This window comes from Phascolarctos cinereus, unplaced genomic scaffold (genome assembly GCF_003287225.1).
Source record: "Phascolarctos cinereus isolate Bilbo 61053 unplaced genomic scaffold, phaCin_HiC Scaffold_726;HRSCAF=1367, whole genome shotgun sequence".
Classification (NCBI taxonomy): Eukaryota; Metazoa; Chordata; class Mammalia; order Diprotodontia; family Phascolarctidae; genus Phascolarctos; species Phascolarctos cinereus.
The window spans coordinates 420,908,815-420,932,634 of record NW_027556098.1 but is presented as its reverse complement, the minus strand read 5'-3'; the positions used below and the strand labels follow the sequence as shown (position 1 = coordinate 420,932,634).

General features: G+C 43.5%; 1 protein-coding gene and 1 pseudogene across 1 annotated transcript in view; both read left to right on the top strand.

The window, feature by feature from the left end:
* The window catches only part of LOC110220196 (immunoglobulin superfamily member 1-like), a 34,589-nt gene extending 16,568 nt beyond the window's left edge, over positions 1 to 18,021 (top strand). The window contains exons 9-21 of the mRNA XM_078146270.1: positions 349 to 468; positions 10,069 to 10,141; positions 10,401 to 10,436; positions 10,550 to 10,926; positions 11,900 to 12,196; positions 12,522 to 12,821; positions 13,546 to 13,845; positions 14,263 to 14,550; positions 14,982 to 15,089; positions 15,225 to 15,252; positions 15,421 to 15,497; positions 15,611 to 15,648; positions 16,031 to 18,021. Of these exons, the coding sequence (XP_078002396.1) occupies positions 349 to 468; positions 10,069 to 10,141; positions 10,401 to 10,436; positions 10,550 to 10,926; positions 11,900 to 12,196; positions 12,522 to 12,821; positions 13,546 to 13,845; positions 14,263 to 14,550; positions 14,982 to 15,089; positions 15,225 to 15,252; positions 15,421 to 15,497; positions 15,611 to 15,648; positions 16,031 to 16,162 (2,174 nt within the window). The 3' untranslated portion in view covers positions 16,163 to 18,021. The remainder of the gene's footprint in view (positions 1 to 348; positions 469 to 10,068; positions 10,142 to 10,400; positions 10,437 to 10,549; positions 10,927 to 11,899; positions 12,197 to 12,521; positions 12,822 to 13,545; positions 13,846 to 14,262; positions 14,551 to 14,981; positions 15,090 to 15,224; positions 15,253 to 15,420; positions 15,498 to 15,610; positions 15,649 to 16,030) is intronic.
* LOC144454616 (U6 spliceosomal RNA) lies at positions 3,719 to 3,815 on the top strand (annotated as a pseudogene).
* Positions 18,022 to 23,820: the final 5,799 nt, after the last annotated feature.

Sequence of the window (23,820 nt, the reverse complement as noted above, 5' to 3'; positions counted from 1 at the left end):
CATGCATGGAGTGCACTGCATATATTTTAAGACTTCTTTAATGTAATGAACAGGTTTGTTTCTTTTCCTCTTCTTTTTTTTACCTCGAAAAATGTTATGAGTTTTATGGGGATATTCTTTGCAAGGAGGAAGTACCCCAGGTATATTGGAAGAAATTCTAAGCATATAAAAACTAAAAGATATTAATAAAAATAGATATATTAAAAATAAATATACCGAAGATGTTTCCACCAGTCTTTCATTATCCAGGGTATATATGCGTGTGTATATATAGATCTATACCTATATATGGGATGGGGTCAGCATTGGCTGGAGGGAAGGCTTCTATAACCTGAGTTTCTCTTACAGTGCTGCATGTGGACTGGATAGTCAAGGTACAGATGAGTGAGTCCTGTCCCCAAGATCCTACTGCAGGGCAGGGGCCCTGGTGGTCAGAGCCCAGTGAAGCCCTGGTCCTGGTGGTGACAGGTGAGAGGGTGCTGGTCTACAACCACCCCTGGTGGGAAGGAGGTCACTCCTGAGAGAGGAGCTCCAGACTCCTCTCTGGAAAGTCACCTGCAAGTGGGACAAACCCTCAGGCTTTCCTACCTGCCTACACTTTACTACTCCACCTTCCTACTGTATAGGAACTCCTGGCTCCCCTGCTCACAATTTAAGAGTATAAATAAGGTTCTGAAATCTTTCTCCTAAATAACCCTGTGAGGAGGAGAGCACACATGCATCATAATTTCCCATTAGGGAAACTGAGGCCTGGAGAAGAGGTAAGGTAACTTGAGCAGGTCACTGGGTCCTATAGTGTCAGGGCCACTATTTGAACCCATGTCTCCCACCCCCAAACCCAGGAATCTTTCCTCATGTGGTCAGAGTTCCCTGGTGACCCAGCCAGGAGAGCTGGGCTGCTCCTCCCTCAGAGGATAAACAGCAGCCTTTGGGAGAAGGGGCACACAGCTTTACCAGAGCAAACTTTATCTACATAAACTTTTCCTGTCTCCTCTTAAGCCCAAACTGGCAACATGCATCCTGTCCAGTTGTGTCTCCCCTTGTTCCCTTTTGCCCTCATTACTTTCTCATCAGTCTGGACAGATGACAACATCGCCTCTCTTCATATCCCACCATTCTGCCTTTGCTCAGAGTTCCCCTGCCTGGGAGGCCCTTCCCACTCTCATCCTTCACTTTCCTACTCATCCTTAAAGCCCAGCTCAGATCTTGGCTGCTCCAGGATGCTATACCTGATTATATCAAGTGGCAATGTCCTAGCCCTTGACCCTTCCAGTGTAGTGCCTACACTTCTCTCTTCCACCCACTCTAGCACTGGGGCCCTTCCCACCATCCCAGGCTGCTGTCCATCTGGCCTATGTTAGAAGGCAGCCTGCTGAAGGGGGAAGGAAGCTGAGATTGGGATAGTGCAGCAGGTGATACAAACACTTGACCCCCCATGTCCTAGTTGGTGACAGTGGGCAAGTCCCCAACCCTATGTGGACCTCCATTTCTTCTTCCATGTCATGAAGCTTATGAGCTGGATTATCTAATGGGGTCATTTGAGCTCAAACTCCTGTGGTCCCTGGGACTGTGGGCTCCCTGAGAGCAGCAGGAGCAGAGTCTTCCTTAAATTTTGGGTGTCCCCTATCACTGAGCAGGAAGAGACTGATAAGTGGGTGGGCAATGAGGACAGGAGAACCAGAGAAAATCTCATTGCTCAGAGAATGCCCAGAGGGAGTCCCTATGCTCCTCTGCCAGCCCCTGACCACCCAGGGACACACAGAGCTTTGCTAGCTCTGTTCTGGCTTCACTGAGGGCTGGGCAGGGGTGGCAGGCCAGGTATGCCCCCCCATCATGCAGCTATGTGGGGAAGTGAGTAGAGCCAACAACTGGGAATCTCACTGTTTTTTTCCTAACCTCCCAGTCATGGGGTTATTGAGAGGATAGAGCTTTCCAAACCTCAAAGCTTAACAGAAGAGTCTGAATTTGCCAGTGATGGTGCATGAGGATCCTGCTTTGGACCAGCAGGCCCAGGCTGTAGAGACAGAGCTGGGCCCCTTGGACGAAGTGAGAAGAGAGGAAGGTGGGGAGGGTGACATCTTCTACTCATGTTCCTTCTCCCATCACTCTCTGCTCTCAGAGCCTTCCTGGGCCCAGAGTATCTTTTTGAAGGTGACCCAGGAGCCCAGTTATCCAGCCATGAACATATCAATAACAAAAAGCAACAGAAATCATATGATATCTCAATCAATGCAGAAAAAACTTTTAACAAAATGTAGCACCCATTCCTATTGAAAACATGATAGAGCATAGAAATGAATGTAGCTTTTCATAAAACTACAAGTAGTATCTATCCAAAACCATCAACAAGTGTTACCAGTAATGGAGATGAACTAGAAGCTTTCCTAATAAAATCAGGGGTGAACCAACAATGTCCATTATCAGATCCACTATTATTCAATATGGTACTAGAAATGCTAGCATTAGCAATAAGAGAAGAAAAAGAAATTAAAGGAATTAGAATAGGCAATGAGGAAATAAAACTATCAGTCTTTAGAGATGTTATGATGGCATTCTTAGAGAATCCTAAAGAATCAACTATATAACCAGTTGAAATAATTAACAACTCTAGCAAAATTGCAAGATATAAAATGAACTCACACAAATCATCAGCATTTCATTACATGAACAATAAAGCCCAGCAGCTAGTGATAGAAAGAGAAATCGCATTTCAATAGACAGTAGAAAATACTTGGTGGTCTACCTGCCAACATAAACCCAGGAACTATGTGAACAGAATTTCAAAACACTTTTCACACAAATAAAGTCAGATCAAAACAATTGGAAAAGAAATATCAAGTACTTATGTGTCAGCTGAGCCAATATGATAAAAATGATAGTTCTACCTAACTTAATTTACTTATTCATGGCCATACCAAACAAATTGTCAAAAAGTATTTTACAGAGCTGGAGAAAATGATTAAAAAATTCAACTGGAAGAGCAAAAACTCGAGAGTACCAAGGGAACGAATGAAAAAGAGTATGAATGAATGCAGTCTAGCTGTGACAGGTCTCAAACTGTATTATGAAGCAATAGCGATCAAAGCAATCTGGTATTGGCTAAGAAGCAGAGTGGAGCATCCATGGAATAGATTGGGCATACAACAGCAATGACCGTAGCAATCTCATGTTTGATAAATTCAAAGATCCAGGCTTTTCAGGTAAGAACTCACTATTTGACAAAAACTGGTGGGAAAACTAGAAAACAGTATGGCAGAAAATACATATAGACAACATCTCACACCGTATAACAAGGTAAAGTCAAAACGGTTACATGATTTACACTTAAAGAGTGCTACCATAAGAAAATTAGGAATAGTTTAACTATCAGATCTATGGATTAGGAAGAATTTAAGACCAAACAAGGAGCATTATAAAATGTAAAATGTATAATTTTTATTATATTAAATTAAAAGGGCTTGGGGTGGGTTTTTTTTGTTTTTTGTGTTTTAATAAACAAAACTAATGCAACCAAGATTAGAAGGAAAGCAGAAAGCTAGGGAAAGAATTACAGTAAATATCTTTGATAAAGACCTGATTTCTCAAATACGTAGAGAATTGAGTCAAATTTACAAGAATACAAGTCATTTGCAATTGAGAAATGGTCAAAGGATATGAATATGCTGTTTGCAGGTGGATGAATCAAAGCTATCTATAGTCATATGAAAAAATGTTCTAAACTAAATTCTGTAAATACTAAAATTGGAATGATACAAAGATTAGCATGACCCCTGCATAATGATGATGGTCAAATTTGTGAAATATTCGAAACTTTTAATGTACAAGAGAAGGAAATGGGAAACCACTCCAGAATTTTGGCCCAGAAAGCTCCAAATGGGGTCTCAAAGAGTCAGACATGACTGAAAATGACTGATCAATAAAAACATGGACAAAATTATCTTAGCTGACAGGTTTGTTTTGTTTTGATAAATAGATATTTTCTTATTTAAGGAAGGATGAGCACCATTCAGAACAAGAGGTGATCTATTAAGTGTTACAGACGGGGGGGGGGGGGCGGTCAGAGCCAAGATGGTGGAGTGAAAGCAGGGATGTACCTGAACTCTTCCACATACCCCTTCAAATACCTCTAAAAAGTGACTCTGAACAAATTCTAGAGCGGCAGAACCCACAAAAAAATGTATTGAAGCAGGTTTCCAGCCCAGGACAACCTGGAAGGTCTATGGGAAAGGTCTGTTGCACCACCTTGAGAGGGGAGGAGCAGATTTGGCCTCAGCAAAGCCAAAGAAGGCCTCAGGGGACTGAATCACTAGCAGCAGTGCTGTTTTCCAGTCTTCTCAGCCCACAGATGCCAGAGACAGCTTAGAAGATCAGCAGGATAGATCTGTTGGAACTGATTAAGAGAGAAGCACAATTCAGTGCAGGGCTGCAGGGCATGCCAATACAGCCACTGCATCAGTAAACCTGGAATAGGCCTTGGGAGTGAGTGAATTGGCAGTAGTAGTGATAATAGCAGTGGCAACACTGCTCCTGGAGCTATCAGCCCACAGAGTGAATGTTTGAAAGACTTATTTTGACTTCCAGGAGCTGAGACGGCAGAGTAAGAAGTAAATCCCTCTCACCTTCCCTTATTGACCTTGGAAAAACCCAGAGAATAATACCCCAGGAGAAATACTGAAATAGTAGAGCCAGCGGAAAGATGAGTTGCAATAGTCTTTTAGCTCAGGGAATGAGGAGAACTAATGAAAAAGGTACTTCTTGCTGTGGCCAAAGGGAGAAAATACAGGAAAGAAGGCATCCCAGCAAGATAGTGGCAAGCCTTTCCTCAGCAAACCAGCAATCAGACCCTTAGCCCCCAGCATAAGAAGCCTGGGACAGTGCCCTCTATGCCTCAGAGGCAGAGATAAGCTTTAAAAGCCAGGAAAAAAGGCAAACAAAAAGAGCAAAAATCAACATAGATAAAAAATGACCATAGAGAAATATCTTGGTGACAGGGAAGATCAAAATAAAAATTCAAGAGAGGACAACATTGTCAATATATCCACATCTGAAACCTCAGAGGGGAATATGAACTGGTCTCAAGCCCAAAAAGCCTTCTTGGAAGAGCTCAAGAAGGATTTTAAAAGTCAAATAATAGAGATAAAAGAAAAATTGAATAATTTCTTTAAAAATACAGTTGACAAAATGGAAAAAAAGGATGTGAAGAAAACAACTCCTTAAAAAGTTAATTGGATAAATGGGAAAGGAGACACAAAAACTCACTGAAGAGAACTCCCTATAAAATAAAATGGGCCAAATGGAAAAGGATGTGCAAAAGCTAACTGAGGAAAACAATTCATTAAAAATTAGAATTGGGAGTCTGCTTCCGGGAGCCAAGATGGCAGAATAAAAAGTTAGCTGCTCTCACCTTTCCTTATTAACCTCTGAAAGCCCAGAAAATATCACCCCAGGAAAAACCCTGGAATAGCTGAACCAGCAGAGATTGGGTGCAATAGTCCAGTAGCACAGGTTGCTTGAGGGATTAATGGGAAAGGCCCCTCTTGCTCTGGGGGAAGGGGAGCAGCAAAGAATAAGAGGCATCCCAGGAAGCTAGTGCTAAGCCCCACCTCAGCATACCAGGAGTAGATTCTGAACTCCAAGTGCTGGAGCAGGCAAACACCAACACAAGGACCCCCGAATGCCTCAGTACAGGCAGGGGAATGTATGGAAACTGGTTCAGAAAACCACCATGTGCCTCGGTATTCTCTGGAAGCCAGGTTTCCCAGTGCCTCAGCAAAACTCTGGGAAGTTCCAAGGGCTCACCCCAGGTGGAAAAACATCCCACAGCAGTGAGATATCCATCTGCAAGGAGCCAAGGAAAGTGAAAAGAAGGAAAGGCCAGGGTGAGCAGGCAACCATCAGGGGCCAGACTACCCAATCCTACCCATAGAGTTCCAGTGTTGCTGATTCTAGCCCTACACCAGGTAACCTGTCAGAACCCTACAACCTCCAACTGCCAGGATCAGAGGCCCCAGAACACAAAGCCTAACTACTTTTTTAAATCATTGTTACCCTTGAAATCTTCACTATTTATTCCTCTTGATGAATTTTGTTATAATTTGCCTTATTCTATGAAGAAATCCTTGGTAATTTATTGATATGGAAACAAGTAAATAGATTATTTTGGTTTAGTAATGCTTTGTATTTTTATTTTCTTAGTGAGGTTCAGCCTTTAGCAATTTATGGACAGTATGGTATAGCTGATAGCAGAAGTGAAGCCAACAAGGGCTACATTCAAAGCCTACCCTACAACATACTGTCCCTACAATTTTGGGCACGTCATTTGTCCTCTCAGTGTTCTAGGCAAACTTTTGGACTTTAGGTTGCCCAGGACATGTTCAAGTACATTAGTAAATGAAATTCCTTCACCTGGGAGTTACCTAGACTAATGAAATCACAGGTAAGGTCACTAGCCCAACGATCAAACTTTGTCTTTAATTTGAGATGAATTCCCATTGTGCCTTTGTGTGCATTGGTACAGGGACTCTCAGATAATTTACATATTCTGTACTAATTGTTAATAGAATCTCTTTGTTCTATTTCTTTCTAATGACATTTCTTGGTAACTCTCTATAGCTTACTAAGTCATAGCATCAGCAAAAAAGCAATTCTTTCAAAGATTCAATGTCCACTGATTCTGATTTATTCTGAATTTGGTCATTTTTTTTCAACAAACCTTCCGTTTTTTGAAATCAGTCCTTTAAAGTGAACTATTACATATATGTCACCATTATCTTTGCAAGAAGGACAACTTCCTACTATTGCAAAGAAGCAGATTTTAAAAACCAAACCACACAGTTCAGCATAGCAGCAAAGGCAAATCCATGTACTCCACCCTTTCTGGATTTTTTTTTAATCAATAGGTTTAGATATACATATTTGCCACCTACAAATTATTGACTGCATCTGAAGTTTTTTTTTTAATTTTTATCACATAATTATCATTTTATTTGATGAAATTACCTATTGGTATTTGATTTGTCTTTTAACCTACAAAATTTTATAGATTAAACTAGTTTGACATATATTTTAATACTGTCTTTAAATGTTCTTTATTAATTATATTGTATTGTGTTGTGTTCAGTAAAAGATTCATTTGTTACTTTTGTTTTTAATTTATTTAGGGGATTTTTAGCCTATGAAAAACTTAGAAATACATATTTTCCTTTCCATTAATATTCATAAGGCTAATAGGTGGCACAGTGGATAGAATGTAAGGCCTGAAGTCAGAAAGACTCAGCTTCCAGAGTTCAAATCTGGCCTCAGACACTTACTGGCTGTGTAACCCTAAGCAAGTCATTTAACACTGTTTACGTCACTCCTCATCTGTAAAATAGGCTAGAGAAGGAAATGGCAAACCTTCCCAGTATCTTTGCCAGGAAAACCCCAAATGGGGTGATGAAGAGTCAGACATGACTGAAATGACTGAATAACAACTTTCTTATTAATAATCAGCAGAAATCTTTTGTATCTATCTTATCCAAAATTCCACATAAACTCTTCAATTCTTTCCTATTCATTTTGTTGTTCTAATTGCTAAATTCATATAGTTCTTGAAAGGGCAGAGTAAAGACCCCAAATCTTATAATTTTTCTGTGTAGTTCCCCTTATAATACATTTAACATTTCCTTTAGTGCTTAGATACTCTGCTATTTTGTTGCACATAGTTTCCCTGTTTCTCTCTTGTCTGTTTTGATTGTTTTCTCCTCTGACCTTATCATTCCTGCCTCTGCTGTTTTTTAATTCACTTCAAGCAATAAATTTTGTTCCAGTGGATCATTTTAATTTATTTTTGGCTAGGCAATGGGGTTAAGTAACTTGATCATTTTAATTTTTAATGTGTCTTTGATATTTAAGGTGTGTTTCTTGTAAACAATTGTAATGGTAGTCTGAGTTCTCAACATTGCTTCTCTAAATGCTGGTGATGATCTCAGAAGCGTTTGAGCTTGCTGTTTCACCACATTGTTTATCTCTCAAGCTTTCCATTTACTAAAACCACTAGATCATTAGATGAAAAATTGAAAGTGATTTTCCACTATACCGATACACACATACATATGCATATGTGTGTATAAGTATGCACATATATGTGTGTCTCTATGTATATATACAGCATAAAACAGTAACAATATAGAGCTATATAATTGCTTGGGCTATCTGTTATATCTATAATATACCCCTCCACTGACTTTTGCCTCACAGGTCCTGGGTATTCTTTTTTTTTTTTCATTTAAGACACTGCTCATACATTATCTTCAACCTAATGTCATTACTGATTCCCCAACTGCTAGTGCCTTCCCTCTCACATGAGTTGTTTTATATTGATACTGTGTGCATTTATTCTGCACAAACCTCCACCTGGGCACACGCTGTCTCCCCTGAAAACATGGCAGCTTCCTGAGAACCTTTCTGACTTTGATTCCTCAGCAGTTACCTTAGAGCCCGCCGACGCTAGGGGCTCAATAAATGTTTGATGATTGCTTATACCCGTGACTATCTGAGCTGGCATCACACATGTGCGCTCAACTCCCTTTTCCAGCCACAGAGGATGAAATTTACTCAATCTCACCTTGTCCTGAAGTGAAGGGCTGACTACCTACTACCCATTGCTACTACTCAGGATCCAGAGCCATGAGTTGCCCAGGCCAAGGCTATCTTTTCTGATCACCAGACTCTCTTCTATCATACTCATCTATTTCAACTTAACTCCCTCCTGTGTCCCAGATCACCCTCTTTTACTCTTCCTCTGTGCCCTCTAAAAAGCCCTTTTCTGTTCAAGATAGAACTCTGCCTTCCACTCAAAAATCATTATGCATAAGTATTTGGTATTGACATATATGCTTAAGTATGCTTTTGTCCTCATCAATAGAGTGTAAGCTCCATGAGGGAAGTCCCATTTCTTTATTTTGTCTTTGAATTCCGGCACCTAGGACAGGGCAGGCCATAAAGCAGAAGCTTAATAAATGGTCATTGAGTTTCAGCAGGGTCTTCTCTAGGCGGGAGGCTGCCTGCTTCATGGGCCTCTCTGACAGGGAAGTACTGAGTGATGATGTGCAAGGCAGCCTAGAGCTGGCAGCTGTTGCCATGAAGGCCTCCTGAGATTTCCTGGTCAAGGAACAATTTTATGAGTAGCTGCAATGCCTGACCAAACAGGAATCAGAGCAGCCAACACCATGTCTGGCCATTCCTGGACTGAAAGGTGCTGCCATTGTGGGGTCCTACAGAAGAGGCAGTAAGTAACTGAGATCTTTAGATACCTGTGGGTCAGGCACCCCCAAATTGCACCAAATCCCCACAGTATCTGGTGCCAGATTCATCACTTCAATTGATTTGGAATCAACGAGTTCAAATTCTGAGTACAAATCCTGCTTTAGACTCTTGTTACCTGGGAGAACCTCAGCAAATAACTTAACCTCTGTCTACCTCAGGTTTTTAATCTCTAAACCTAGATTTTAAAATCTATGAAATGGGGATAACATAGAATGTACCCACCACGTTGTTTTGAGAATCAAAGGAGAAAAAAATTGTGAACTACTTTCCAAGCCTGAAAGCGCTAGATAAATGATAGCCATTGTTATTAACGATGATGCTAATCTTATTCATCTCAATAGAGCAGATGATGAGATTGACCCAAAAGATATGCCAAACATGGAACACGTGCTCCATAACCAGTTGGGCCAAGGGTCTTCTAGGCCATGGCATTAGGCCCAATCTTGTGCCTAATCTTGACTTTTCAGGATAAGGCTCCTTTGGGATGTCCCAGTCATTGTCAGGCAAGGCAATTTTTGCCCTAGTACTCTTCAACGGTCTTCAATACTTGTTACCCATCAGATTCTCTGGTTTTTGGCCAGCTATACTAACCTAATGACACCTTGATCCTTTGAGAGCTAATCCTTAAAGGACCATGGTCCCTCCTTCATCAGTATAACAGCGGAAATCATGGGGCCTGGGTTTAAGGTGTGTAAGACAGCAGGGCTAGCCACCACATCCTGGGTCACCCTCTACTCCGCCTACCTTTTCCCCTGTGCACAGTTGAGGCTGGGCACCTCAGGCCAGAGCTGAAGACCCACCATGCGCGCCACAGTCACTTTCCTGATCTCCATTGGTGAGTGTCCAGGGTCAGGCCAGGGGAGGGAGGGACATTGAGACAAGGTCCTTGGCTCCCAATGCTGAAGAACAAGGAGGAAGCCTAAGAAGAAGAAAGAAACTTGTTGGGCGAGCCAGACCCCAGTGTCTGCTCAAAGGGCTCTTCCTTCATATTCTGACTGAAGCAGACTGAGAGGTTCTGGGCCTTTGGTGAGAGCTGGGGATGGGGTCAGCATAGGCTGTAGGGGAAGCATGTGTAACCTGAGCTTCTCTTACAGGGCTCTGTCTCGACTGGGCTGTGAGGGCACAGATGGGTGAGTTCTGCCCCTAAGATCCTACTGTTCTCTTTCCTTTGCTTTCCTTGTACTACAGTACTTCAGACATCTATTTCCAGTATAAGCAAGAAGGGAAATGGGACATTATGGTAAATGGATGTAGTGATTCAAGGAGGGGCTTCAGAATCTGATGGTGAAGGAAGAACAAGGCTTAGAGAAATCCCCAGGAATATGGACTCTGTTTCCTTCTCAGACACTCTTCCCAGGCCCACCCTCTGGGCCACCCCAAGTCTTGTGGTCCGCTGTGGAGCAGACGTGACCCTCAGGTGCCAGGGCCACCTGGGGAGTGACAGATTCCAGCTCTGGAAGGATGGAGAGCTCAGAGATGAGAGAAATGCATCCTGGCAGCAGGCAGAGTTCGTGCTCAGGAATGTGGATGACCAGAGAGATGCGAGAAGCTACAGCTGCCGCTCTGGGCAGGGGCCGTGGTGGTCAGAGCCCAGTGAAGCCCTGGCCCTGGTGGTGACAGGTGAGGGGTGCTGGTCTACAACCATCCCTGGTGGGAAGGAGACTAGCCCTGAGAGATGAGATTGGAGGCTGTGGCAGAGGGGTCAAAACCTGCCCCCTTAGCTCCTGGTTGGGTGACAGTGGGCAAGTCCTCAGCCATCTGTGGATCTCAGTCTCTCTTCTATGACATAAAACGCATGGGCTGAATTATCTAAGGAGGCCATTTAAGCTCAAACCCCTGTGATTCTTGGGACTGTGTGCTCCATGAGGAAATCAGAGGTGCTTCTTTCCCTAAATCTTTGGGAATTCCCCATTGTGGAGCAGGTGGCACCTGATAATTGGGTGATGAATGAGAACAGGAGAACCAGAGAAAAATGTCATTCCTTATGGAGGTGCCCAGAGAGAGTTCCCATCCTCCTCTAGCAGCCCATGACCACCCAGGGTCATGCATAGCTCTGCCAGCCATCTGAATTCACTGAGCGGGGGACAAGGGTGGCATTCCAGGGACATGGCACCACATGGCAGTGTATGGAAGTGTGTAGGGCCCAGGACTGAATTAGGGCAACTGTCTAACATCCGACTCATAAGATTTGATGTAGGAAAGAGGTTTGCAAACATCCAAGTGTAAGGGAAAGGTGTGAATTTGCCAGAGATACTGCATGGGCATCCTGCCTTGGTCCAGCAGGTTCAGATTGTAGGGGCAGACATGGGCTCCTTGGAGGAAGAGAGAAGAGGTGCAGATGCGGAGGGTGACCTCCTCTGCCATTGGCCTTGCTCTTCCCTTCAATCTGAACTCTAAGACTCTTGTTGGGCCCAGAACATCTGGGTCCAGGGAGCCAAGTCATTGAGCCATGAACAGGCCTGCAGGACTGGTCAAAGGGGCCTGGTCAGGGGCCCTAAGCCCACTCTCCTCCTCAGCTCTGTTTCAGGGAATGATGTGAGGGGATTAGGGGGAGATATCAGGTCCCTAATTTTCTTCCTTTCTCCTTCCACAGGAGCCTTCCCTGCACCCTCCATTTCAATTTCACACCACTTCACAACCCCAGGGACAACAGTGGCCCTCAGGTGCCAAATGGCAATCACTGAATTCTCTCAGAACTACAGTTTTGCCCTGCTGGAGGCAAAGAGCCTGGAGCCCTTCCAGCAACAGAGCCCTGCAGAGACCCAGGCTGTTTTCTCATTTCCATCTGTGAGGGTGGAGGACACCGGGAACTATAGATGTATTTACTACAAGAAGACAGCCCCCCACAGAGGATCTCGTCCCAGCCAGGCCTTGAAGCTGACTGTGCATGGTGAGTGGAGGTGGGAACCTCCTAATCCCCAATTTTAAAAAGCACATAGGGGCCCACAGAGCTATGGTGACAGCATAACATCCCGGGAATTCTGAAGAGACGCTTTGGGAGGAGGCTGGAGAAGATACTGGGATCCTTCTCTGACCTAAATGGAATCAGCTTTTGGCCCCAGGATAGTAGGGGTGTTCCGACCTCAAGGCAGGCCCCCAACAAGAAAGTGAGAACAGAATTTAAACTACTGTTTCCCCTCTTGTTAAGTGGTTAAGGTAGGGGTGCTTGAAGGGTCAGTCTAACCCTGACATTTGGTGTCTCTCTTTCTCATGAGGACCACTGCCCAAGCCCACTCTGTGGGCCCAACCTGGCCTCGTGATGGCCCCAGGGACCAACATCACTCTCTGGTGCTCAAGGCCCAAGCTGTCTTCCCTTGAAGAGGTGACCTTTACTTTGTATAAGACTGGGACCAAGGGGCCCTTGCAGCAGCACACCTCAGCAGATCTCTGGACTAGCTTCCTGCTCCCATCTGTGAGACCTGAGAACACTGGGAGCTACAGTTGTACCTACATGGAATGGAGAGTGTCTGCTAGAGAATCAGAGTCCAGTGAGGCCTTGGAGCTGGTGGTGCCAGGTGAGGGGAGGGTGTGGGCCCCAAAAATAACTCTGAGTATGACCCCTCTGCTCTCAACCCAGACAGGGGTGTCACAGAGACAAGAGCCTGGTGTCTACACAGCCAGCTCTACCCTGGGGGCTGGCAGAACTCAGAGGTCTTGGAAGACATGAGGCATTTCTGTTCTGGACTAGAATCTTGGGGAGAAAGGTGATGGTGGGGACTGAGTTGGGAGTTAGGAGAAGAGTCACAGAGACCCAGAGCTGAAAGAGGCCTTGGAGGTTCTTGAGGCCAAACCCTCCTATTACCAATGAGCAAATTGAGGGCCAGAGACAGGAAAGTATTTGTCCAGGATCACACAAGTAAGTGACTGAGTCTGGAAATGAACCCTACCATCTCTTTCCTGCACCATGATCTGAGCCCTGGTTTTAGTCAGAGTCCTGGGCCTGTCTGTGACATCCCAGATGAAAAGTGAGGGGTCATGACCTTCTCACCCAAGAGTCATCAGAGGCCCAAGACCAGAGATCGGATGGGATCCCTCAAATATGAAAGTCTCTTTAGATTCCTGAATTGCTAGAGCTGGAATGTGCTGAGAAATCTTTTATTCCAACCCCTTCATTTACAGGGGAAGTAACTGAGGCTCAGATGTAGCCATACACTGGGCCAAGGTCACACAGGGATGCAGAGGCAGAGCACACCTTCACACAGATGTCCTCACTCCCAGACCTATGTTCTTTGCTCACAGGATCTCTGCCCAAGCCTTCCCTCTCAGCCCTCCCGGGCTTTGTGGTGGAGTCCGGGATGAATGTCACTTTCCAATGCCGGCAGCCCCATCAGTCATCTTTCTGGAGGGTGACATTCACTCTGCTGAAGGTGGGGACCTCTCAACCCATGCAGAGCCAGAGCCCAGCTGGGACCTCAGCTGACTTTCCCCTCCTCTCTGTGAGGGCCCAGGATGCTGGCAACTACAGCTGTGTCTACTATAGCAGGATGGTTCCATACCAGGTTTCTCAGCCCAGCAATGTCCTAGAGATCTGGGTGACAGGTGAGAGTGTGTCCAGGTTCCCAGGGAATAAAGTAGAAGATTTGAAGTTAAGATTAAGAGGTAGCCCAGGAAGTCTAAAAAGGCATATTGGTGAGAGGGCACTCTTTTGAGCATCATGAGATAGAGGTTGGGACAACTGCTGGTACCTAAGGAAGGGAAAAGAAAAAGTGGAAGAATGGGCTAGCTTAGGTACTATTCCAAGTTCTAGAGACAATGATGGAAGTGAATATCTGAGGCTTAGCATCCACCCCTGCCCAAGGAAAGTCATTTGGGGCAAGGAATGATCAAAGAGCCAATGGAAGTAAGTGTCGATGGTCAGAGAGCTCTTCAGGGAACGCAAGTCTGTTGCTTCTCCCCATCCCCATTCTCCATGTGGAAAGGACCTTAAGATTCTCTGGCATTTATTTGTGTTTACAGATGCACTTCCCAAGCCTTCCCTCTCAGCCTGGCCTAGCCCAGAGGTGGCCTCAGGGGCCGATGTGACTCTCCGGTGCTGGGGGCCATTAAGAGGTTCTAAGTTTCTTCTCTACAAGGAGGGAGATGACAAAAACCTGCCAAGCATGGATCCCACTCAAGATGGAGCCCTGTTCTTCCTGACTCATGTGACCCCCAAGCACTCTGGCAATTACAGCTGCAGATACCAACTCAGCACCAATGGAAGTCTCTGGACACAATGCAGTGACCCCCTGCAGCTTATAGTGACAGGTGAGAGGAAGACACCCACAGGACCCATTGGAGGGCACCAACAACCACTCCCTCCCTCAGCTCCTACAAGGAAATGAAACCAAGGCCTTGGCTCTGGCCAAGAGACACAGCATAAGAGACAGCAGACACTTTGACTCTTTTCTCAGTTCCAGGACTTTAGAGACCAAGGATGTGAGCTGGGTCATGAGGCTTCCCCTGTCTCATGCTCCCTGATAACCCACACATCTCTATCCTGGTTTCTGGCTTTCTCACCCTGATTCCAAGGGATAAGCCCTCTCTGAGCAGTATTTGTGTCTAACTGTTGGAGGGCGGTGGTGTTGTGGTGCTGCAGAAGGGGATAAGTAGACCAAATTCAGATACAATTTCAGGGCAAGAACAGGGTCCCCTCAGGAAAGTGATTTATGAAGATTCTTCTCTCTCCACCATCCCAGGTTCAGAGCTCAGTAACACCCTCCTCATCACCCTCAGCTGTGTTTCCTCCCTCCTCCTCCTCTGCCTTCTCTTGCTGGCACTCCTCTGCCAAGGATCCATCCCTGTGGGTGAGTGTGGCAAAGATAGAGTGAAACCCCTCAGGGTCTGAAGGAATAAAGAGGTGGGTAAGGACTGGGCCCTCCGTTTCTGCCTTTGAGATCTTCCCTAACTTGCTTCTTCCCTTCCCATGTCTCTCTCACCAGGGTCTTTACCAGGAGAGAACCCTAGGAGGTAAGGAGACTCAGCTCCTCTTCCCACAGTCCCCTTTTCCTTCTTTCCCATGTAACCCTGGATGCTCTGCACTGCACAGGGTCCCTGGTGAAGAGGGGTTGCTCACAGAGGCTCCCAACTCTTTACCTATGTCCTATTTCCTACCTCTCTCTCTCTCTTTACTAACAGGTGCCTCTGTCACCCTTGTCTTCCTTGTAGCACTTCCTTGCCCCATCAACCTAAGGCCCCCAGAGAGGAAGTCCTGTGTAAGTTATCTGGACAGGGAGAGGGTATGATCCTGGGGCAGGGCGAGGGCATGGTGAATGGGATTTCTGGTCCTAAAAACAGGAAGAATGATGGAACCTTCCCTCCACCTCAGATACAGAAGTGGCCAAGGACAGACCAAGGGAACCATCGGTGAGTTAGCCCACCCTGTCCTCCACCTGGAGAAGCCTGTTTCATCCTTGACCCTAACTTTTCCCAATAGGCTTTAAACCCAGGGTTGGACCACCTCTTAATCACTTACATATTCTTTCTTCTCTTCCTCATTAGAGTACATCTGAATTGGGCGTTTTCAAAGTCACGTGGTTTTTTTAGTATTTCAATAACTGTGCATCAATATCATTTATTTCCTTCATAATCTCATGGATTTCATTTCATATAATTAAAGGAATGGGACTGAGAAGGCATCTATAGCTTTCACCAGACAGGCTGTCAAAGCATTCACGATGCACCAATACATTAAGAAGTCCTGCTCCAATGTCACTCACTGTTCCCTCACTCTTGTATTTCCCTTCAGGGCCCCATAGCAGAAGAACCCCAGGGAGTGACCTACGTTCAGCTGAACATAAGAACCTTAAATAAGAGGAAAGCCAACCCCAAGGAGACACCCACAGAACCTACCCTCTATGCCACTGTGTCCCAGAATTAATGGTTTGGGCACTTTTCATGAAAGACTTCTCTCCCTTCTGTTCTTCCACCCCTGTCTTCTCCCTCAGCCTCATTTCATCTGTTCTCTGGTACATCTTCCCCAGGTTCCCGTCGCTGAGGAGCCCTGATGGCAATTAGGGATAGCCACAGGTGTCTAGAGTTACACAAACCAAGTGCATCAGTCTCCAATCGTGAGATACACACAATTACTTACAGAGTAGAAGGGGGTGATCATCTCAGAGAGGTCAATAGTGGTCACAGAGACCAGAAAGGACCTTCTGCACCAGATGGGATTGGAGCTAAGTTGTGAAGGAAACCAGGCAAGCTAAGAGGCAGATTGGAGGAAGGATTCAATTCAAGGAAGGAGGGACACTCACCATGGAGGCATGAAGTTAGGAGACTATTGTGTGCAAGGACAAAAATAATGCTCTGGTGTAGCTGGCTTATACAATGAGTACAGGGATATCAGGTGCAAGAAGACTAGAAAAGGAGGCATCCACTGAGGCTCATCACCTCCCTGATGTCCTCCACTGATCCCTCAAACTCACCCCATGTATCCAGTCTGGTGTCAAGCTGTCTTTTCCACCATCACACAGTCTCTTGCATATGTCCCCTTCTCTCCAATCACACAGTGACTACCCTAGGGCTTACCTCACCCCTGGTCTATTGCAGTTGCCTGCTGGTGGGTCTGCCTGCCACCAGTCTCTCCCACTCCAATCTATCATCCCCTCAGCCATCAAATTGTTGTATTTGAAGTGCAGGCCTGAATATGTCAGCCCCCTAGCTAATAAACTCCACTTGCTCCCTATCAGCTCTAGGATTAAAAATAGAACCCTGTATCATTCAAAGTCCCTTCATAGGCTTCCCCATGACCTTTCAAGTCTTCTTACAACTTATGTCTTCTCATACACTCTTGGCAGCACAGACAGTCAAAGTCCCAAGCAAAGGCCATCAACTTCATCAAGGCATTCCCATGATCCCCACCCCTCTTCTACTCAACTCATACTCTTATTGTCAGTGTCTACCATGATGGCTCATGCAGAGTAAGTGCTTAAGAGATTTTTGTAGACTTTTATTGGTAACAAGGTAGGCCAGGTCCAGATAGTCTTTGAAAACAGGCTTGAAATCTGAAGGAACTTGTATATGTGATCTAGTCTGACCATGGAGGTCTGCAGAGATTAAGTGGCTAGGGAGTCCCTTTAGAAATTGAGTTTAATCAAAGTGAAAGATTAGAGACTCACAATAAAGAGATAGGAGTCTCTTGGAATATAGGCTAGATGGAGAAGTCAGGAAGGGACCAAGGAATGATGAGGCACCCATAAGGAAAAGAACCCTTAAGTCTACCCCATTCTTGTACAGAGATGGGCAGATTGTTGGGAATTGTCTGGCATCCCTTTCAATATCTACTGCTCATATCCTTTGAAATATTTTCCTCCTGGTCACCAGGTAGTTGCCTTTGTGCACAGTTGTGGTTTTTGTTTGTTTCTTTCTTTTATACTGTGTCTTCAAGGCAAGATTCTTTGTAGTGTTTTTTCAAATTATTTTGAATTTAAACACATACAAAAAAACACTGAGCATTTCCATGTGCCCAATGGAACGTAAAAACAGATAACATATGAGACTGTGAATTTCCATTTCATACACACACACACATGCACATGCACTCATACACATGTAACTTTCATATGCTGATTTCAAAACCATCCTGTTGCGCATATTTCCTTTGAAATTTTTTTTCTATTCTCCTCTGTATATTTTAAAAATATGTAAATGCTTCTTCTCTTTTGGCATTTCTATTGTTATCCCTACCCAGAATTTTAAAAATTTCCAAATTAAAAAAAGAAAAAATCCTTATAATAAATGAGCAAAGTTAAGTGAAATTAATCCTGATGGTGTTCTTGTCAAAAATTTATGTTTCTGTACTTTGTGTCATTACTTTCAGTCAAGAGTTGGCACCATGCTTCATCAGAGGTGTTTTGAAGGCGTGGTTAGCATTTGCATTTTTCAAAGTTCTTAAGTCTTTCAAAGTTTTATTTTTCCTTTTCACAATATTACTCTCCTTGCATAAATTATGCTCCTGGTTATGCTCCCTTCACTCTGCATCAGTTCATATTATCCAAGGTTCTCTGAAATCATCTCATTTGTGGTTTCACATGGTGCAATATTATTCTGTCATTTTGATTTCCTGTTGGTGCAGCCATTCCCAATTGTTTAAAGGACAATCAAGGAACCCACTTGGGTTCTTGTTCTTTTCTTTTTCTCCCTTGCCATTCCTTCTTCAAGACTGCTAAAGGTACATTTATCCTTACTCTTATCCTTCCCTTTAACCCCTTCCGCCCTAATCCCTGCATTTCCTTATTGAGTTTGATATATTTCTACGCAAAATTATTTATGCACGTGTGTATGTAATTCTTCTCTGTACCTTTTCTATAACAGTGAGGTTCATCTGATGCCCACTCCCCAACTTTTTCCTACTTGTTTGTATACTCTTTTCTCATGCACCCCAAATATGAGGAATAGTTACCCTCCCTTCCTCACATCTATAGTAATGTATACCTTCACCCTCCTTTTTCTTCTGCCTCTTAAAATGATTAAAACAATCTGCATCCAAGTCCTGTGATTTCTTTTTAACTCTATATGTATCCTTTGAAGACATTCAGCTTCCGAAGGGGTACTTCTTTCTTTGCTCTCTGTTTGAATGTAGGCAAAGGCAGAGTCAAGATGGCAGAGAGCTAGAAACTTTGCCTCAGCTCCCCAAAACCTCCTCCGCAATGACCAAGAAAATGTGTCAAACCAAAATCTGAGGATCAAAACCAAAAAACAGTCACAGAGAGTCATTTTTCCAGTGTAAAAAGCATAAAATATTAGCACTCCACCATCATACAGCCCCTTCTAATTATTCGAGTCAATTGGCCATTCCAGTTTTCTCTAGACTTCTTATGTTGCTGCTCAATTGCTGCTGCTTCGTTCTTATTATTGTTTCAAATCTGTCAGAAATGCTTGCAAGTTCTCTATTGCATTAAAGATCTCCATTTTTTTTCCTTTATAGGCATATACTCAGCTTTATAAGGCAAGCAATTCTGAGTTTTGAGGTCATACACTTTTGAACATTTTATACAAAAATCTACACTCATTTAGAGTAGAAGCTCTTCAGTCTTTTATAATCCTGACTGTGATTCCTTGGGAAAGATCATCTTTCAAAGGCTTGCAGCATTGTTGTCCTTTAATGTGAGAGATCTGGAGTTTGGTGTGTGGAATTCTTCTGACTTTTCTTTTGGGAGTCTCTTTCAGAAATGGTTAGTGTATTCTTTTGATATTCACTTTGCCCTCTGGTTCTAATAGAAGTGGATCATTTTTATGATTTCTTGAAATATCGTTACAGGGTGATTTTTTGGTCATGGTTTTCAGGAAGTCCAGGGATTATTAAAGTATCTTTTCTTGACCTTTTGTCCACGTGTATTGTTTTCTATATCAGATATTCTACTTTTTCAGCCATTTTTATTTAAAATTTCTTCCTATCTCATGGAATCATTGATTCCTATTCCATATATTTTAGCGTAATTCTTTTAGAAAATCCACATTTTCCTGTCTTTGCTTAGAGTTGTTAAAGAAAAATTTTCTTTGGTGATCTGTATTACACACACACACACACACACACACACACACACATGCATGCACATATATATATATATACACATTTATACATATATATGTATATATACACACATATATACATGCATACACATCTATCTATATCAATATATGTGTGTGTGTATGTGTATGTATGTATGTGTGTATACATATATATATATATGTATGTATATATATATATATATATATATATATATATATATATGAAATATTAGTCAATGTGTTTTTGGTTTGCTGATCTCTCCTACATGAGTTCCTGACCTAAGACTCTGGGTCAGGGCCAGGCCTGTGCTTTGTTGCAATTGTTGATGAGGTGGTCAGCCCTGCTTAGTCTCACCCAAGGTTCCCTGCATTTCTTCACTGACCTCTGCTTCCCAGGGTTAAGCTTCTTTGGAGATATGAGATTCAGAAAACTGTATATTAAGGAGCCTTTATAACATCCCAGGGCAGAGTCCTAGTGACATCAGAATACTTGGAAATCTAGGCTGCTCTGAACACTGCCAATTTAGTAGTATGATCTGCATTTTCCCAGGGTCTCCAAAATCTCCACGCTGAGGTTTCTGACACCCTTGGGCTTTCTCAGGGGAAGTTTTTCATTCTTGCAGACTCTGGACATTGAGACTTCAAATCTACATGTGTTTCTGGTGTCAGTCTGATTGTGCTGTTAGTCAGTCAGTCATAAACAATTTTCAAGCACCTGTGTACCAGGCCCTCGACTAAGCACTGTGGATACCAATATCAAAGAGAAAGACATCCTTTCCATCAAGAAGTATACAGAACAATGGCAGAAGAAAACACACAAAAGGAAACTAAAAGCATTGGACAAGAGGAGCAACGATTAGGGTTCAGATGTGGAGTGAGTGCCAAAACTGATGTAATCTTGCAGGATGGTCAGTTTCCTGATAAGGAGTTTTCCTTAGCATCTGAGGGAATCTAGTCCCAAAAGAGCAAGCTGGTGCTGGTAGGATTCTGGCTTGTTTGCCTGTATTGGTGTTGGTTTTATTACCAGCCACTTTTCCAACTGTGGTAGAGTTCTAGTGAACTTTTTGTCCAGTTCTGCACTAGAAGTAATTTACTATTGGATTGTATTGCTTTATCATTATTCACTCTGGTGAGTATTTTAAAAATTGTTGCTAAAATAAGTATGTGGGAACTGGGCACATACAAGAAACAACAAGAATTACCCACTGAGTAGATGTGTGGAATATAAGAGACAGAGAAATCAAGGGTGTCACCAAGGTTGCCAAGCAAGAAGACTTGGACAATGGTGGTGCCTTGGACAGCACCTTAGAGACATTTGGAAGATGGGAGGGGTAAAGGTCAGGAGTCCTATTTTGGTCATGTTGAATTTGCGATGCCTGTGAAACACAAGATATCCAAAAGGCAGGTGGTGATGAAAGACTATAGCTGAGGGGAGTGACTGGAGCTGGGGACATAGAGGTGGAAGTCACCTGCATAGAGATGATATTTGAACCTGACACTGGCAACCAACTCCAAATATCTCACTGAGATGTTTCCTTGTATTTAATATGTTCTAATTTTGATCCTAACCTTCCAGTCTGGTTCAAATAATAAGTAATATCGGGGATTTGATCAGACACAAAAGCATTTGTACTAAGGTACAAACACTTCATTGATGGACAAGTACATGAGGAAGAGGCATGTGTTTCTGCAACATGAATCATGTAACTTCAGCTGGTTCTGTTGCTAGTGGCTTGTTATGACCGAAAGATTTATTCATGAACATCGGCAAGTTGAAGAGTGTCGATGTAATTCACTGGTAGCACAACATGAGGGAAGAATCCCCAGCAGCCTGGAGGTCAGTAACCAGAGTGGAAGAGGAGAGCATTCCAGGTGTGGGGGATGGTAGAGAAAGCATTCCAAGCTGAGAGAGGGGGTGTCTTGTCGGCGGAGCAGCCAGGAGGCCAGTGTCTCTGGATCAGTGAGTATGTGTCAGAGAAGACTGGAAAGATTAGCAGGCTTGGAATGCCAACCAGAATATTTTATACTTAATTCTTGAAGCTACAAGGAACCACCAGAGTTGATCAAGTAGGTGGGTAGAATGAATGATGAGACTTCAGCTCTAGAAATGGGAAAGTTAGGCCCATGGAGGGGAAGAGATTTGTCCAACATCACAGAGCCCCATGAAACAGGTTAGAGCTGGGACTCACACTCAGGTCTCTATCCTCCAGGACCCTCTCCAGTCTTCACCTACACACCCCTACAATCCATGTTTTTTGCCTTATTCCTCCTCTCCAATCCCTGTGGACATGCCATTTGGTGATTTAGAGAGAGACAGAGTTACAGAGAAAAAGAAAGACAGACACACAGAGAGGCAGAGAGAGAGAGAGAGAGACAGAGAGACAGAGAGACAGAGAGAGACAGAGAGGCAGAGAGAGAGAGAGAGAGAGAGAGAGAGAGAGAGAGAGAGAGAGAGAAATGAATTAGATAGAGTCAGAGAATTGAGCCCAGGTCAGACTTGAAGCACACTCCCCCCCCCACACACACACACATCAAGTTAATGGTGAGGAGGAAACATATTCCTTAGAAGAAAGGCAGCCTGTCCAAAGGGATGGGAAAGAGATATGACCCATATGTTGGGTGGAAAGAAGAATAAGGTAGCTGTTTTACCTCTGCCACAGAGCATGCAATTCATACTTAATCCCCACAAAGCTGGAAAGAAAGGTTGGAATTAGGATAAGGAAGGTCTTTAAATGCCAAATGGAGGAAGTTATATTTGATCTTGGAGGTAAGGGGAAGCTATTGCAGTTTATTGCCAAGTAGAATGCCAAGACTAGAACTTTTAGGAAATCTTTTTTGGTAGTTGGAGGGGAGGATGAAGTGATGGAGAGAAAATCATGAGTTACACAACAGTTCAGATAGAAGAGGGTGAAAGCCAAGAAAAAAAAAATGGTGCCCTTGCCACAATATAAGGGTCTTGATGTTATACATGTTATAGATTAGAAGTGATGAGATTTGGATTGGAGGAAGGGGTGAGACAGAGAGAGAGGAGTCAAGGATGACCTCAGGGGCATGAGCCTAGCTAATTTGATGGATGGAGATGCCTGAGGAAGAAATAGAAATTTCAGAAAAGGGATGAATTTCAGGAGAAAGGCAGTGATCTCAGGTTTAGACATGTTGAGTTTGAAATGACTATTGGCCACCCATCTCGAAACATTAAAAAGTCATTTTTGATAAAGTAATGTAAGACTTAGTTTGCCAGGATTAGTGTTGGAGTAGGCAGATGGATTTGGGCTTCAATAGCAGAATTGTTAACTGCATCCATGAGTGCTAATGAGATCAAGAAGAGACAATGTTAACAAGAGAGGAGGACCCAATATCTGGCTGGTGACCTAGCAAGGGAGATGGAAGAGAAGTCAGTTAATACCTCCATACCTTTGACTCCCAAATCTATTTGCACAAGGTAGAGACTTTGTACCCCTGGAACAAGGCAGACAGTAGTACTGTGCTGGCATAATTCAGAGCAGCCCAGGTTTCCAAGTATTTGGAAGTCTCTGGGCATAGTTATAGCTCTTACCCCCCCCAGGTTTGATGTGAGGATCAAATGAGGTAATATATGTACAGTTTTTTGACACCTTAAATTACCATATGAATGGATGCTATCATTATTCTAATTATCATCACAATCTATGGATTTTCATTCAGTGAGCAAGGGATGAGAACAATGCTTTTCAACAGGAAGAAGTTAGTGGCTTGTGCTGCTGAATAGGGCATGTGAACAGAAAGTCTTTCTGTGGATGTGGATAGCATTTCCCATCATAAGTCTTGTGGAATTATCTTAGATCACTGTAATGCTGAGAAGAGCTGTCATTCATCCTTGATCATTGATTTATATAGTCATTGATCATACAAATGATCATTGTACAATATCACTGTTACTATGTACAATGTTCTCCTGCTCACTTCATTCCTCATCAATCCATACAAGTCTTTCCAGATGTTTCTGAAATCTGCTTGCTCATCATTCCTTATGGAACAATAGTATTC